Genomic DNA, 14,020 nt, shown 5'->3' with positions numbered 1-14,020 from the left:
CTGGAAACTTATGACATTGAAAGAGTCCTTATAAGCCCTCCCCTAATGCGCTGATACCAATTTCTTCTTTTTCGCACTTACAACGTGGATCCTATAAGCGGTTCCTCAGGTCATTTTTTTGGTCTACCTCAACGGTTTCATCATACGGAACAGTGTGCCTTTATTCAACTTTTCATGTCCTCAGGGTTCAAGCCTTGTGGGTCCTGTGGTCTACAAATATCTGCCATGGACCCTCACCCTGTTTGTATGTGGTGCTTGGGGGAGGAACGGGACCACGAGGAGTGCAACTCCTGTCAGCAACTTTGCCCGAAGGCGCTGACGGAACATTGAAAAAAGCTCCTAGTGGTGTGGAAATTGCAGTCTTCCAAGACTTCCTGTCAACCTCGGTCCCCTTCGTGCTCAATGGACCGACCGCGGGCTTGATCTGGGAGCCATTCTCATGGACATCACTATCCATCGATGTCCCAAGGTAAGTCACGACTCAGGTGGTCGAAGTCACGGCACCCCCCGACTGCACCACATAAAGCCTGTTCCCGATCTTCGATTAAAGAGTCGGTGCACAAGACTACCCCGGAGCCAGGGTAACTATGACCCTGATGAGAGAATATTACAATTCTCTCCATAGTATCTTTGGGTCTTCACCTTCCCCTGGAGTCCCCTCGCGCCCTAAGGAGGTGCACAAAGCCGTGATTGAGTACACGCCGGCGGGTTCGCCCTCTGCTTCAGTTCGGCCTTCAGATTCCAAATCCGTTTCGACGCCGGTGCACAGGCCCTTCGGGGTTACCACCTGCGATGCCTGGGTCTAATGAACTGGCTCTGATGACAGCACCTGGGTCTGGTCAACCCACTGGCGTAACAAAAATTGAGGTGGCCTCCTTGCAATGTAGGTGGAGGGGCCCCCTCCGGGCTCAAGCAGGAGCTCTCCTGCCATAATCCAGTGCCGAGGGGGACCTTGGAGCACCGTCGGGGCTGGGGAGGCCTGTGTTACGCCCCTTGGTCAACCGACATCAGCACCACTCAAAGCTCCACAACTTCCAGCGCCTGGATGCCTCAGGGCAACTGCAGCGCTTTATAAATCTAATTTTCATTTCATTTCATTCATTTCATTCCCCTGTCTGACGCCAAGACATCACCAGATAGTGTTGGATGCAGCGCTAGTGAAGCCGGTCGTCTCAGACACCTTTCCATGGCTCTCTATAGCTCCCCTCCCTGGTCTTTCCTTCTGAGGAATATGATTATGGAAGCGCTGGTGAGGCTTTGGAGTTTTACCACCCCATCTCTGACATGGTCCAACCTCCTATGAAGAATAGCTGGGTGAGTGAGTTGGTTGAAGCTAGGGCCTTGTTTTGTAGTTTAGGATATGACACTTCCATCTGTGGAAATGACGACAGATCCCTTACTTGGCGTCTTTCATCAAGGCCAATCAGGGAGAGAGCCGGTGCTTCGTTATAGTGAGGCTTTATTTTATATTTTTAGGGGGCTTGGACTAAAACCCAACACAAGGACCCCTGTAGATTGCTCTAATTCTCTCACACACCGTCCGGCCCCTGGAGATCTGGCATGTCTCCTCAGACATGCTACTCATCATGGTTTTGTGGTACAGATTGCTTTGGCCGCCCAAAATATCAAGTCTTTTCCTACTGTCCCTTCAGACAGAGTGGCCAGAAGACTAGACGCTTGTGGCACTTCATTGCCAGGAGAGTGTTCTCTATGGTAATCTGGGTGTCGCTGCTGACCGGACTTGCCATATCGGAGCAGAAGGAACAATAGTATTCCTGCTACGAGTCCCAAAATGAGAGGCAGGCCGCCGAACACAGAGTGCACGAAGTTTGGAAAAATGCCGAGGACTGCTTGAAATGGTGCTAACAGTCCCGAAAAAACGGTCTTAAATACATGTGCAATACCACTGGTATCAGACATGTTTAAGATACGACCTAACATTTCTACGAAATGTACGGGGCAGTTTGTTGACATAGGGTATGTATCTCTGCAGAGGACCTTGCAACTTGTAGTTCATACGTCTCTTTAGACAAGGTCAGTGGCACAGTTTTTTGTAAAAGAATGGCTTTCATTCTGCTTAAAGTATCAATTCGAATAGAAGAGCTGTTTAGTGAAGGCCATAATGGCGACTCCCCAGCTGTCTTAGCTTTAGGAAACAAAACTTCCATACAACAAGTGACCCTGGCTGACACTGCTTACGAGATAGCCTTTTTCTGGCATCATTCCACAACAGCTGTGATCATTCAACATTATATAGCTCCCATTTGAAAGCTGCCTAAAAATTGGATCTATCACTGCTGCTGGAGAACCTTGCAGGTGGCAGGATAAGTTGTTCGAAGAACCTTCACAGGCTCCATGTAAATTAATACCCTGACATAAAAGTGTACCACTTAGTGTGCTTTTACATTGTGTACCACTAAGAAATACTTCTTTTCCCCCACTCCAACATTTGTGTGTGTATGGTAATTCCCAGGTTGACTTTATGTATTCCTTAATACTTCTTGCGTCCTTGGACACTTCTACCATAGATTGTGGGATCCATTGGCATGCCTGCTGCCCTCCCTTTCGGATGAGACCCAGACAATATTGTTTGGCTAATATGGGATGGACAGCAAACAGCTAGACTAACCATTCTCCTGTTAAGACATTTCTTACTGGCCTCAATCCTTGTTGTGCTGGTATGCATTGGCATCCATTATTTTCTGGCTTTTCCGTTTCATCAGGCTTGATTCTTTCACGCTATGTACCTCCATCTTTTATCAGAAGCTTGAGTCAGGTCTTGCTACCTGATATCTCTGTCTATTGGATGGAAATTGGTTATCTGTTGAGGCCTTCTATGTGTTAGCCTTTATTTAGACTATACCTTTTAATGGACCCTAGTTGTGGTCTTCATCCCCTTCATATCAGAGTTTTGCACACCTGCTGTTTTCTTTTGATTTCTTGTTAACCGTCTGATCGTAGCCTCTTCAGTCAGTAGTGTTGATTCATGAGCGGTTGACATTTTGTTTTTTTAGGGTGGGTTGTTCCCTTCACTCCCACTCTCCTCTTATACGGTATTATATTGCTGGTTTTCCAGCTTAGTGTTAATATCTATATTTCTATTACTTTCACTCTGTTGCAACTTTGGTCTATTAACAATGTATGTTTTTATTTATACCTATCTTTCGATGGATACCTCTATTCTATGGGTTTTCCTCACTCCTACTCTGGTCAGTCGTTCTGCTTTCCGAGAGAGCCCGCGGTTTGCTTCCCCGACTGGAAGGATAATACTTTTGGTGCATTCTGATAGACTTGTGTGTATGTGTATATGTCTAGATTTATCAATATATCTATAGGTGTATATATGTGTACACGTATATTTGGGTATATACTGCAGGTATGGTTGTGCTAACTTCTTCCATATGGTATATGTATCTGCTTTTGTAACTATGCTTTTCTTGGTGTTCTAGTTCAACCTTAACTTCAATCAATCAATCAATCAAACCCATTTATAGAGCACACAGCTACCTCCATTGAGGGGACCTGGCGCTAAAAGCGAGACTGAAGAGAAGACAGACCAGCTAAACTATGCCTGACTAAAGAGCTAAGTTTTTAAGTGCTTCCTGAATCCTTGTTCTGTCTCAGCCAAGCGTAGATGGATAGACAGAGCATTCCAAAGCCTAGCCGTCCTTCCCGAGAAGAACCTACGACCTTGTTGAGTTTTGACATATCTTGGAGTGCGAAGGAGTCACAAATGATTAGATCTCAGGGTACGCTCCTGGTGGTATAAGCTGAGCCTCTGTCTGAGATAGTGTGGCCCTGTTCCTCTTAAGGCTATGAAGGCAAATGTCAGGCCCTTGAACTCGATCCTGTTAACTACAGGGAGCCAGTGGAGCTGCCTCAGATGAGGTGAAATATGGTGGCGAAAAGGGACCCGTTGGGTGATCCTCGCCGCCGCCTTCTGAATTATCTGCAATCTGTGAATCAGATAAGCTGGAAGCCCCAGGTACAGGCTGTTGGTGTAATCAAAGTGTGAGGTCACCAGTGCGTGTACAATAGTCTTGCAGCTCTCCTCTGAGAGAAAACGCAATACTTTCCTGATAGATCTTACTTTCACAAAGCAAGATGAAGAAATCGGCCAAATTTATGCCGTAAAGGAAAGATTGGTATACAACCTGATTCCCAGGTTTCTGGATAAGGCAGGCCGGTTTGGAAGAGGATTCAGCTCTGCAGGCCACCAAAAAATGGATGAAGGTGTCGCCTGACTGAAAAACAAAACCTTAGTCTTATCTGTGTTAACTTTCAGGAAATTGCTATTCATTCACTTAGAAATATCTTTCAGGCATTCTTTGAAATTATGGAAGGCTGTAACGGAGTGTTTTTGAAAATAAAACACTAGTTGCATATCATCAGCATAGAAAAACACCTTCACACCCCAGGATTCAAGGAGAGTGGCCAAAGGGGCTAGATATAGATCAAAAAGCAGCGGACTCAGGGCCGAGCCCCGTGGCACTCCACATACCAGCCGTTTGGATGAAGATGAAAAAGGTTGAACGAAGACACGCTGACAATGTCTTCTAAGAAAGACCGGAGCCAGGATACAACAGTCCCTGAAAGCCAAGTTGACTTAAACTCTTCAACAGGGTCAGATGAGCTACTGTGTCGAATGCTGCACACAGATCTAAAAGTACTACCATGGCAGACGCGCCGCCGTTTTGAATACTTCGAATAATGCGGTCTCTGTGCTGTATCCAGCTCGGAAGTTGGATTGAGAGTCAGGCAGCAAGCCATTGGCTTTTACAAAGTCTGCTAACTGTCGCTGAACAAGCTTCTCTAAGATTTTTGCGGGTGCTGATAGCCGAGAAATGGACCTAAAATTACTGAGCACTCCCGGATCTGCGTTGCTTATGCATTTCTTTTTTCCTTTCTCCTCTGGGCTTCTACGCAACATAGTCCCGAAGGGTTACATTCTCTCTAGGAGGGTTTTCTCAAACAGAGTCGGTTCTACCAAACGTTGTTGATCTTTTTGCAATGCTTCTATTCAGCATTGATGGGATTTCTCTCTCTCTATCCATTGTGGATGTGTTCTGAGATTCTCTTTTCCCTGTGTTTCACAGGGAGGGGTTATCTCACATACTAGTTACCACGGCAGGGAGCAGGAGCCCTAATTTAGTGGTGTGGGCTGCTGTCCTTGGTCCTTTAGCTTTGTCCACTCATGGGTTGAATACCTTGGGTAGGGTTATATAGTATTATTGTTTCTATTAAGTTTTTTCTCCAACACTTTCTTATCCCTCTGTTGTGGGTAATGTTTTCCACATAATACTTACGGTCTTGCAGACTTGCGCTCCTTGTGGGCTTTCCACAGTCCTTCTGTTGGAGAATCTTTTTTGCCTCACCTATATACTTAAGAGGGCCTGGTCACTTTATCTCATTACGGACCGGATAGTCCTATTCAGGCATCTTTTGTGAGTTCACTTTGCAGACCCTCCTCCAGGGATGGTGTGGCTTGGGTATCTAATTCTAAGATAAGGAATCTGCGGCTAGATGTCTCTATCAGATGAATTAATTACTTACCTTCGGTATTGCCTTATCTGGTAAAGACAGGATACATCCGCAGATTCCTTAATGACCCACCCACTCTGCAAGCTGCTTGTCCTGTTACCTTCAAGATCTCTTTTTGGCATTCTGATGCTTTTCTTTAGGACTTCGTAATTGTTTGACACAAAGATGTCTCTTTTTTGGCACACTGCTTCCGTAGGCAGTTTCTATAAGTGGCTCTGCATTGTTGGTGTGAAATATAGTCACAGAAGAAATTTCATCAGTGGAGGGCTTATATGGACTCCGTCAACATCACATCTGGAAGACAACGTCACTACAGTTGCTCACACCCTCTACCTGCACGCAGAGGTAGTGCTGTAAAAAGTTTCCGGATCCAGTCTGGCGCCTGGGGAGAATTCTGTGAGATAAGGAATCTGCTGCTAGATCCTGTCTCTACCAGATAATGCGTTACCGAAGGTAAGTAACTTATTTGTTAACCTCTCCAGCTAATGTATCAGTGACATCCAGGGCCCACCTTATAGTGGTGTAGGAAATTACCTTCCCACGGATACAATTTCCTCCTCCCTTTCCTAAATTGTTCTGAGAGGTGTTGTAGGAGACTCTCCATCTTCTCTTATTGAGCCCAGTCATATCTTGAGAGTCTGGCCACCGAGTTAGCGATACACTAGTGTATTTCCGCACCCACTGCAAACCATTTGCTGGCTGCATCAATTCTTTTACTCTCCTTATCTGGTGAAGGAGCCTTCCCTGTGGTTTGTACAGAGGCCTTTTTTATGGACACTGTGCACCACCAAGGACTTTGGCAGGTCATGCTCCCTGATGTAAATGGGGTCTGAAGGAGAAGGCTTATATTTCTTCTTTACCCTCGGGATAACACAGTCTTTGACAGGCCCTTAAATATGTCTGGGGAAGGTTTGAGCATCACCTTCAGCACTGGGAGGAGCGACATGGAGTACTTAGACCTAGGCAGTGTTTCCACAAGGAACCTCAGGAATGGAATGCATGCCCATTTTATGGTGGAGTGCAGTGCCTGAAATGATGCAATGGTATGTGATAGTGTAATAGGATGTATGTGTGTGTCTCCTGTGGGGGTCAACATCATAATCCTTTCACAGATCTTCTGTTGGGTGAGGATAAAATGGTGCACCCTAGTCCTCAAGAGGAGTTCAAGGGCTGGGGCTTCCTGTATTTGAGTAACACTGTGCTGACCGTGGTAGGGAGCATGAGGGAGTGATGGTGAAGTCGCATCATGTAGAGGTCGTGGTGGGGAAGCAGGTGCATGAGGAGGAGGGCTAGTGGTTCCATCTGTAAGATGCTTGGGTTGTGGTACAGCATCTCATGGAGTGTCCGGTGTGACATCCTCTTCATTGACATGGGTTCTGAGGCATTAGGATCCTTGGAATATACCTTCCCAGTGTAGGTGAATGGAGCCAGAGAGTCAATGGGAATAGAGGCGCTTTTTTACGTCCCGCTTCAGGTCTGTTGCTGTGTCTCGGTGTTGACTAGAGCCGAAGTCTGGAGAGGCCCTCGTGGCAGCAGAGTCTTTTGTAATGGACTAGACGCCAGTCCCTCAGGAAGGCATTGCTCTGTCTCACTGTGAGCCTGATTGTGAGTCTTATGGTGTTGAGGTTCGTCCATACTCCTGACCCTTAGCGTGGATTTCGTTCGAGTTCCCATGTAGATGTGGAGGGAGTATCTTCTTGATCCAGATCTTGTGGTTCAGAGGAATCTTACTGTAGGAGCCCACCCTGGCCCCCGCTGAACCCTGCGCCGGGGAGCGCTGTCGCACTCCCCATGAAGAGATGCGGGAGGAGGGACCCGGGAGCCTAATTCCGGGCCCCGTGTGAGGAGGTGGGGGCAGGAGGTGCCGTCGTGCCCCCCCGCAAAGAAGACGGGAGGACGGGCCCGGGGCCCCATCTCCGGTCCCCACAGTGTCCAGGATGGGGAGGAAGGGCCGTCGCACCCCCCCAAAGATGTCCAGGGGCCCGGGACCCCATCCCCGGGCCCCAAAACGGAGGAGGAGGCCGGGGGAGTGCCGCCGCACTCCCCCCAAGGTCCAGAGAAGCCAGTGAAGCCTCGCGCGTCTGCCTGCCAGAGCGGGCAGACCAGAACTGAGTGGCCAGCTCCTGCAGGAGCACGCGAGGGTGCTGGCCTGGCGGGGGGGGCTCCCACGGCAGCCCTCCAACGTACAGGCCTGCGGGGGTCCCGGGTGGGACCGGGATCCCCATCGGGAGAGCTGCACAGGGCCCGGGTGGGACCGGGCCCCTGAACACCAGCAGAGCGGTCGGGGGTGGGCTCCCCGAGCCGCATCCCCTTACCTGGGGGTCCAGGTGGGACCGGACCCCCCACCGAGGCCCCAGAAAGCGGTGAAGAGCCAGCACGACTCTCCCCGGCACAGCGGGAGAGCCACTCATCTTCTATGCAGAAAGAGGAGCACAATCGCCCCATAATGCCTTGCCAGGCATTTGGAAGTCTGCTGTTCTGGTGCGTGGGGTCCCCCCAGAGGAGGGGGGGGTCACCCTCAATGATGAACAGGGTGCTGGGGGGCTGCTAGAGAAGCGCAGTCTCCCCCCCTGCACGAAGAGAAACGTCTCACCCTAAGTGTCTTGGGGATTGGAAAGAATAACCCCTCAAGGGCTCAGCCTGCATTTATCACCTTCTGGGCTGGAACTTTTGTTGTTCAGCTGAGGCTGAATTAAAAAGTGCTTCATGGAGTGAAGGGCTGAAGGGGTGGATGTATGGAGAAGGACATCCCTGGGAGGTGAAGAGATGTAATTGCACCACAAAGGCTTTTACTAAGGTTATTCTTTATAGAGGGACTGGAATTCATGTGTTTAATGTGAAGTACATGGTTAAGGTGGAGTCATAAGCAAAGTGGATTTAACCCCTTCGACGCTCATGACGAGCTGGGCTCGTCATGAGGTAGCCTCCTGGCACGCTCATGACGAGCCCAGCTCGTCACGTAACATGCGAATCCGCAAAATCCAGCGTACGGGGGGAAATCATGTTGCACGCATGCGGGTAAGTGGCTAGACATTCCTGCTAGGGTGTCTGACTGTATGTACTTAAACCTGTGATTTTATCTGTGATGCCTTGAGGGGCTGTAATTACAATACATTCTAATGATATCCAAATGTTATGAGTACTGTCACTCTACAGGGATGCTTAAACATGTATTCTTGCTGCTGCACTTAGGTGAAGAACCCAGACTGTTAGCCCTTAAGATGCAGAGGTGCATACTGTATAGTCAGTAGGAGATGCTCAGTCTGGGTCATGTGTCACCAAGGCAGGTGTATCCCTGTTTAATGGCTGTTGAGGTAATGGGGGGGGGCGCCACTGGGATGGTGCGAGTGCACAGGGCCCTCGCTCCAGGTTATATTCAACTAATTGCGTTGGGGGCAAGATAATGTGCATACATGGGAGTGATGGCACTAGACCCCCCCCCCCGCGGGAGGGGTGAAGATGTTACGCAATGTCACAAAGTAATTCCAACAGCTTATGTACATTTGTAAATTGGTGCTTAGTATTGGGTAGTGTGTGTGTTTAATAAATGTACTCTTATTTTTATAAAGCAAAGTACAGACTGGACAATCAATTATTGAGTGTTATTTTTGCGCACCTGCAAATGGCGATTACTAGCCCACACTACCTCCCTTGAGTAAGCCTCAGACTGCTCTGCAACGCTACCCTCTGAGAGTCAGGCGCTACAATTGGGTGTTTGGTTCCAAGTGAAGGACAAATGTAGTCATGTTATTTGTGCAGGCCTCACAGATGCTGCCTCGTTTTCCAACAGAGACGGAATGACAAGTTTACTTACATGTGCCAACTACGTACAGTGAGTAAACAAATAAAAACATAAATAAAGTGATACTAACAGTTCCCCAAAAGCCAAGATTTGCAGAGGATCAGTGTCATGTGAATGCTAACATGTAGTTCCATCAACGCCGACAAGGTGCAAGCGGCGTTCTTTAAAAATGAGAGTACATCGACACTGTGAAATCCTACGGAGTGAAATGATGGAGAGGGGGGATGCCCAAATGACTCTAAGGTTTATGGGATAGGGGTTGTGAGCAGAGTGCAGGGTCTAGTCGAAGGTCGATAGGAAGCAGTATGTGTAAGGGGGTGTCCCCTATGATATTCACAGTGATTTAGAGGAGTCTTAAGTCATTATTCCTGCCTTCTGTGAGGGCTGTGCATAATTCCTCCCATTATTACGCTATTGGTTATTTACGGAGTCCTTATGCTTCCTCTTTGAGTAGTGCCATGTTTCCCAGGTTGTGGACTGCTGTACGGTGGCTCTCCACCTGCAATTTAGGTTTGAAAGAGCTTTTATTTTGGAATAGTTACAATTTCAGGAAATAATTTGGCATTCGGTAGGCTTTGGAGGGTAATCCATAGCATTGGATATGCTGGATATTGCATCTTATCTGTAAATACGTATGTGGATTATGTGTTCCATAGTCCCCGCATGCAGTGGAGACTTCTAACCTTTATGACTTCACTGAAGATTACTAGGATGCCGAACTAAGACTACAAGTATCTATTTCTTCCAAGTTAGATTTAGTCACTGACAGTTATCACATCCATCTTCTCAAGAATATTTCTCTATCTGGGGGCATGGAAAAAGGATGATAAGCACACAGGTGTTGTGCTTATTTGCAGCTCTGAGTATAATGTCAAGTTTTTTTTATAGTTTCTAAATCAAAAGGTGTGAGATTTGAGCTATAGTTCTGACTCAGATTGACCCTTGTGGTCCATAGTGAACTTGATGTTGAACACACTGATGGATGAAGAGGACCATCCATAAGCCCTAAATGTATGCGTATGTATTTTTATCTTTTTTAATTATTTGAGGCTGACGAGACATCTAAAACTATCTTTGGTCCAGACCTAAAACATATCTAAAATCACTGAAGAGTTCATTAACCAGTGGAGTATTTATATGCCTTTATGAGGTCATCGAACCCTAAGGAGACCAGCTAAACCCTGGCTATATGTAAGGAAACAAGTACTTTATGACTTATGATATATGGTGCAATGCCCTCGTCCTTCCAATCCAAATTATACCGGATGCCCTGCCCCACATTTTAAACACGCTTTGCTCACAACAGTATGGTGGTCCGTCAACTCAACATTAGGTGGAATTAAAAAATATGATAAACGCTGAACTGCAGTACTTTAATTTACTTCAGATCAGAACTGTAATAAGTAAATAATGTATAATGTGTTATAGGTACCAGCCATAGCGCAGCAGACTAGTATCCTGACAAATAAGACAGAAATAAGAAAAACGTGTGTTTTCTGTAAAGTAACTGGGTTAAAATCATCTTTTGGGGAAACAGCCTTTATAATGTGGCCGTTACCACACAATACCATTACCACACAGCCTTAACAATGCATATGGCTTTACATCATATGTCTTTACCACTCAGAATTTTACTACGCATATGCCTTTACCAAGCATGCCTTTACAATGAAAATGTAGGTATGTTGCAGGTAAGTATAAAGCCGTTTCATACATAAGATATATATATATATATATATATATATATATATATATATATATATATATATATATATATATATATATATATATATACATACACACACACACACAAAATAAGGACAAGGGTGTTTTTAGGGATGGGTGAGTGTATTGGGTGGCTAGGGTATTTTTTGGGTTTAGAATGGGGATGGGTATTTGGGTGGCACAGGTATTGTTAGGGTTTAGGATGTGTAGTGGTATTTTAGTGGCAAGAGTATTTTTAGAGTTCAGTGTGGGTATGGGGATTAGGCTGGCAAGGGTATTTTTAGGGTTTAGGATGGGTAGGGTTTAGAGGTAATATATGTATATATAGATATATACACACACATACATGTGTGTGTGTATATATCTATATATACATATATAAAAAGGCCTTATACTTACATATGCGTGGTAAATTTTTGCCTGGTAAAGACATGCGATGTGAAGCCATATGCGTTGTTAAGGATGCATTGTAAAGGCATGCGTCGTAATGCCATGTGTGCTTCCGTCATACAACCCATCTTTTTACCTGTTGACACAGTGTGGAAAAAAAGTGTTGGACCTCGCACAGAGCAGATGTAACAAAGTAATAATAAAACCAAAGGAATAAAGTTTTCATGAGTTTTTATATAAAACCACTCAAATACGTAAGACATTCAAATGACTTTTTTTCTAAAACGTTTTTAAAGGCAAAATTATTTTTCAGAAACACAATCATGCTCACGCTTTGAGACAGAACTACAGCTGAACTGAGTTGGTGTAATAAAAAGGTTCGATTTCAGCACATTAAAACAGCAATAGTCTAAAAAACAAAAAATTACATAATTTGTTTAATTTTTTTGTCAAGGCTCCTCTAGCTTAAGCCCGTGCTTCTCCAAATCGTAAGGTTCTTTGTGGACGATTGAGGGGGAAGGAGGCAGACTCATTCGTTGTTTTTTTAGAACAGATAATATAAATAATTATCAACTGGATTTGCATCATGTTTCATTTAACCTGCATCTCCCCTCATTGGATAGAACCAATGCCACCAGGAGGCAGTTCCTTTTATGACTCGTTCTGTTGGTCTCCTTTTACTTCAGACACGCTCCCTTACTGGAGACATTTGTGGACTGCATGTATGACTATGCACCAAATGTGCAGACCTATTGAGAAGGCATCGTTGGTCATTGTGTATCCGTGATGTTATGGTCTTTGGTGGGTTTCTGCTTTTCATTTACTCTCGATGACTGCAAAGCAATCTTTCGTCATAAATAGGCTGTCTGTTACAGTGGACCCCCTGGGAAGCCCCAGGTATTGGCAGGGCCAGACTGGCCATTCTGGCACTGTGGCATTTTCACGGTGGGCTGAATGCTAGGGGGCTGCTTTCAGAGTCTGCTATCACACAAACATGAAAGCCTTCATTCAAATATCTGTCCTCTATAGTTTTAGGCTGGTTTGAACTTTTGTGCCATTGTTTATTTTGGGTTCCCGCCTGACACTAGACATTGGATAGCATTAAATTCAGCTTAGAGATCCCTAGATCACTGGACAGGTCTCTTCCTCTCATATCTCACTCAGAGAGCAGTCGTCTCCCCTTTAAAACGCCTTCAGCAGACACTATCCCTCACAGCTGTGCTTTTCGAGCAAACGCTACCCGGTAAAGTTGGGCTCATTTAACAGGCCTCTTTGCGTAAAGCTGTACTCGCTAAGCAGATATGTACCCTCAATTCCGCCCTCAGTGGACACTCGCATGCTTTTGAAGCCGTGGTACAGGCACGCAATGTCTCTCGTGCAACTGCGTCTTTCTCTTACTGGTGGACAACTGCTATCATTGAATTTATGTGTACAAATGCGTCCATTATGGGCATACACACACACATACATGTGTATATATATATATATATATATATCAATCACACTTTTGTGAATGCCATTGACTCAAGACCACAGTGTCACTAGACTTCTTCACTTTCTTGCTTTGGACATGTGCACAGATGCCTTGTTTGATGTGAAAATGTCATAACAGCTTACCATCACCTGGAAAAAATAATATCACTTGCTTCTTACATACTGGTGTTTAATGTGAGTTTCTGTAATTATTATATTTGTTCTTATCTACTTTTATGGTTCTTCGAACCGAAATTAAGATGATGATGATGGTCTTGTACGCCAAAATAGATTTGTTCTGCTCCTTCTATACACTAGCATGGAGTACTACAAAATGGCGTGTAACATTTCCTGGTTTATGTCTCGAATTGCAAAACGGTGACCATGGAAATAAGGCTTTTCAGAAACAAATGGTGGAAGTGATGGAAAAGGGGGCCTTACAGTGCAAAGAACTCGATTCTTCTCTTTAAAAACTTTATCTCAACCCTGTGTGTTGTGCGTGTGCGCAGGGCACTGTAAATCCAGTTCTGCTGTTGCATAATCAACCGCCTGCTTCAGGAAACGTGTCTTTGTAAGTATGCCAGACTGTACAGAAATCATATCTTTGCCAGACAGTCATTTTACATCAGCTCAGTTCATGTGGCTCGATCTTTCATTTGTTCACATTCTTGCAGTAAAGGTTTATTTTCTTCACAGAACATGGCTTCTAAGGTGGCACCATCAGGCAGACTTGGTGCCAGTCTCCATCTCCTTGTGGGTCCACAGCTCCTTGTGCTGTTTGCGTCCAAAGCCTTCGTCGTAGTTTCCTTTGCTTTTGAAGAGCTGTTGAAAGTGTGGCTTGCAGTAGAACTCTCCGTGCAGGGCAGCATAGCTACCAAGGCTGAAAAACAGAATCCAAAGAGGAAGCACATTATGAGACAGTGATAACTATGATCCACAAACCAACCCAAAGGTCAAAGTACTACCGCCCACCAGAATCACATAGTTGGCAACTAACTAATGAGAAGTTTGTTCAGCTGAGCTAGCAGCTTCGACATCTGCAACATACAGTCAAGCAGACACTGAAAGAATTTAGGATGGCATGCCATC

At 45.6% G+C, this 14,020-nt stretch overlaps 2 protein-coding genes across 4 annotated transcripts in view; one reads left to right on the top strand and one right to left on the bottom strand.

Moving 5' to 3' along the window:
• The window catches only part of MAP3K3 (mitogen-activated protein kinase kinase kinase 3), a 2,022,699-nt gene that overhangs the window by 1,933,129 nt on the left and 75,550 nt on the right, over positions 1–14,020 (top strand). The gene's annotated exons all lie outside the window — the stretch shown is intronic.
• Positions 11,673–14,020, bottom strand: part of LIMD2 (LIM domain containing 2) — a 129,541-nt gene continuing 127,193 nt past the window's right edge. For both annotated transcript variants that reach the window (XM_078645068.1, XM_078645067.1), the window contains one exon: positions 11,673–13,811. In XM_078645068.1, the coding sequence (XP_078501194.1) occupies positions 13,652–13,811 (160 nt within the window). In that variant the 3' untranslated portion in view covers positions 11,673–13,651. The remainder of the gene's footprint in view (positions 13,812–14,020) is intronic.

This window comes from Lissotriton helveticus, chromosome 5_1 (assembly GCF_964261635.1).
Source record: "Lissotriton helveticus chromosome 5_1, aLisHel1.1, whole genome shotgun sequence".
Classification (NCBI taxonomy): domain Eukaryota; kingdom Metazoa; phylum Chordata; class Amphibia; order Caudata; family Salamandridae; genus Lissotriton; species Lissotriton helveticus.
Note: the sequence above shows the minus strand (reverse complement) of the source record. Positions and strands in the feature narration are given on the sequence as shown.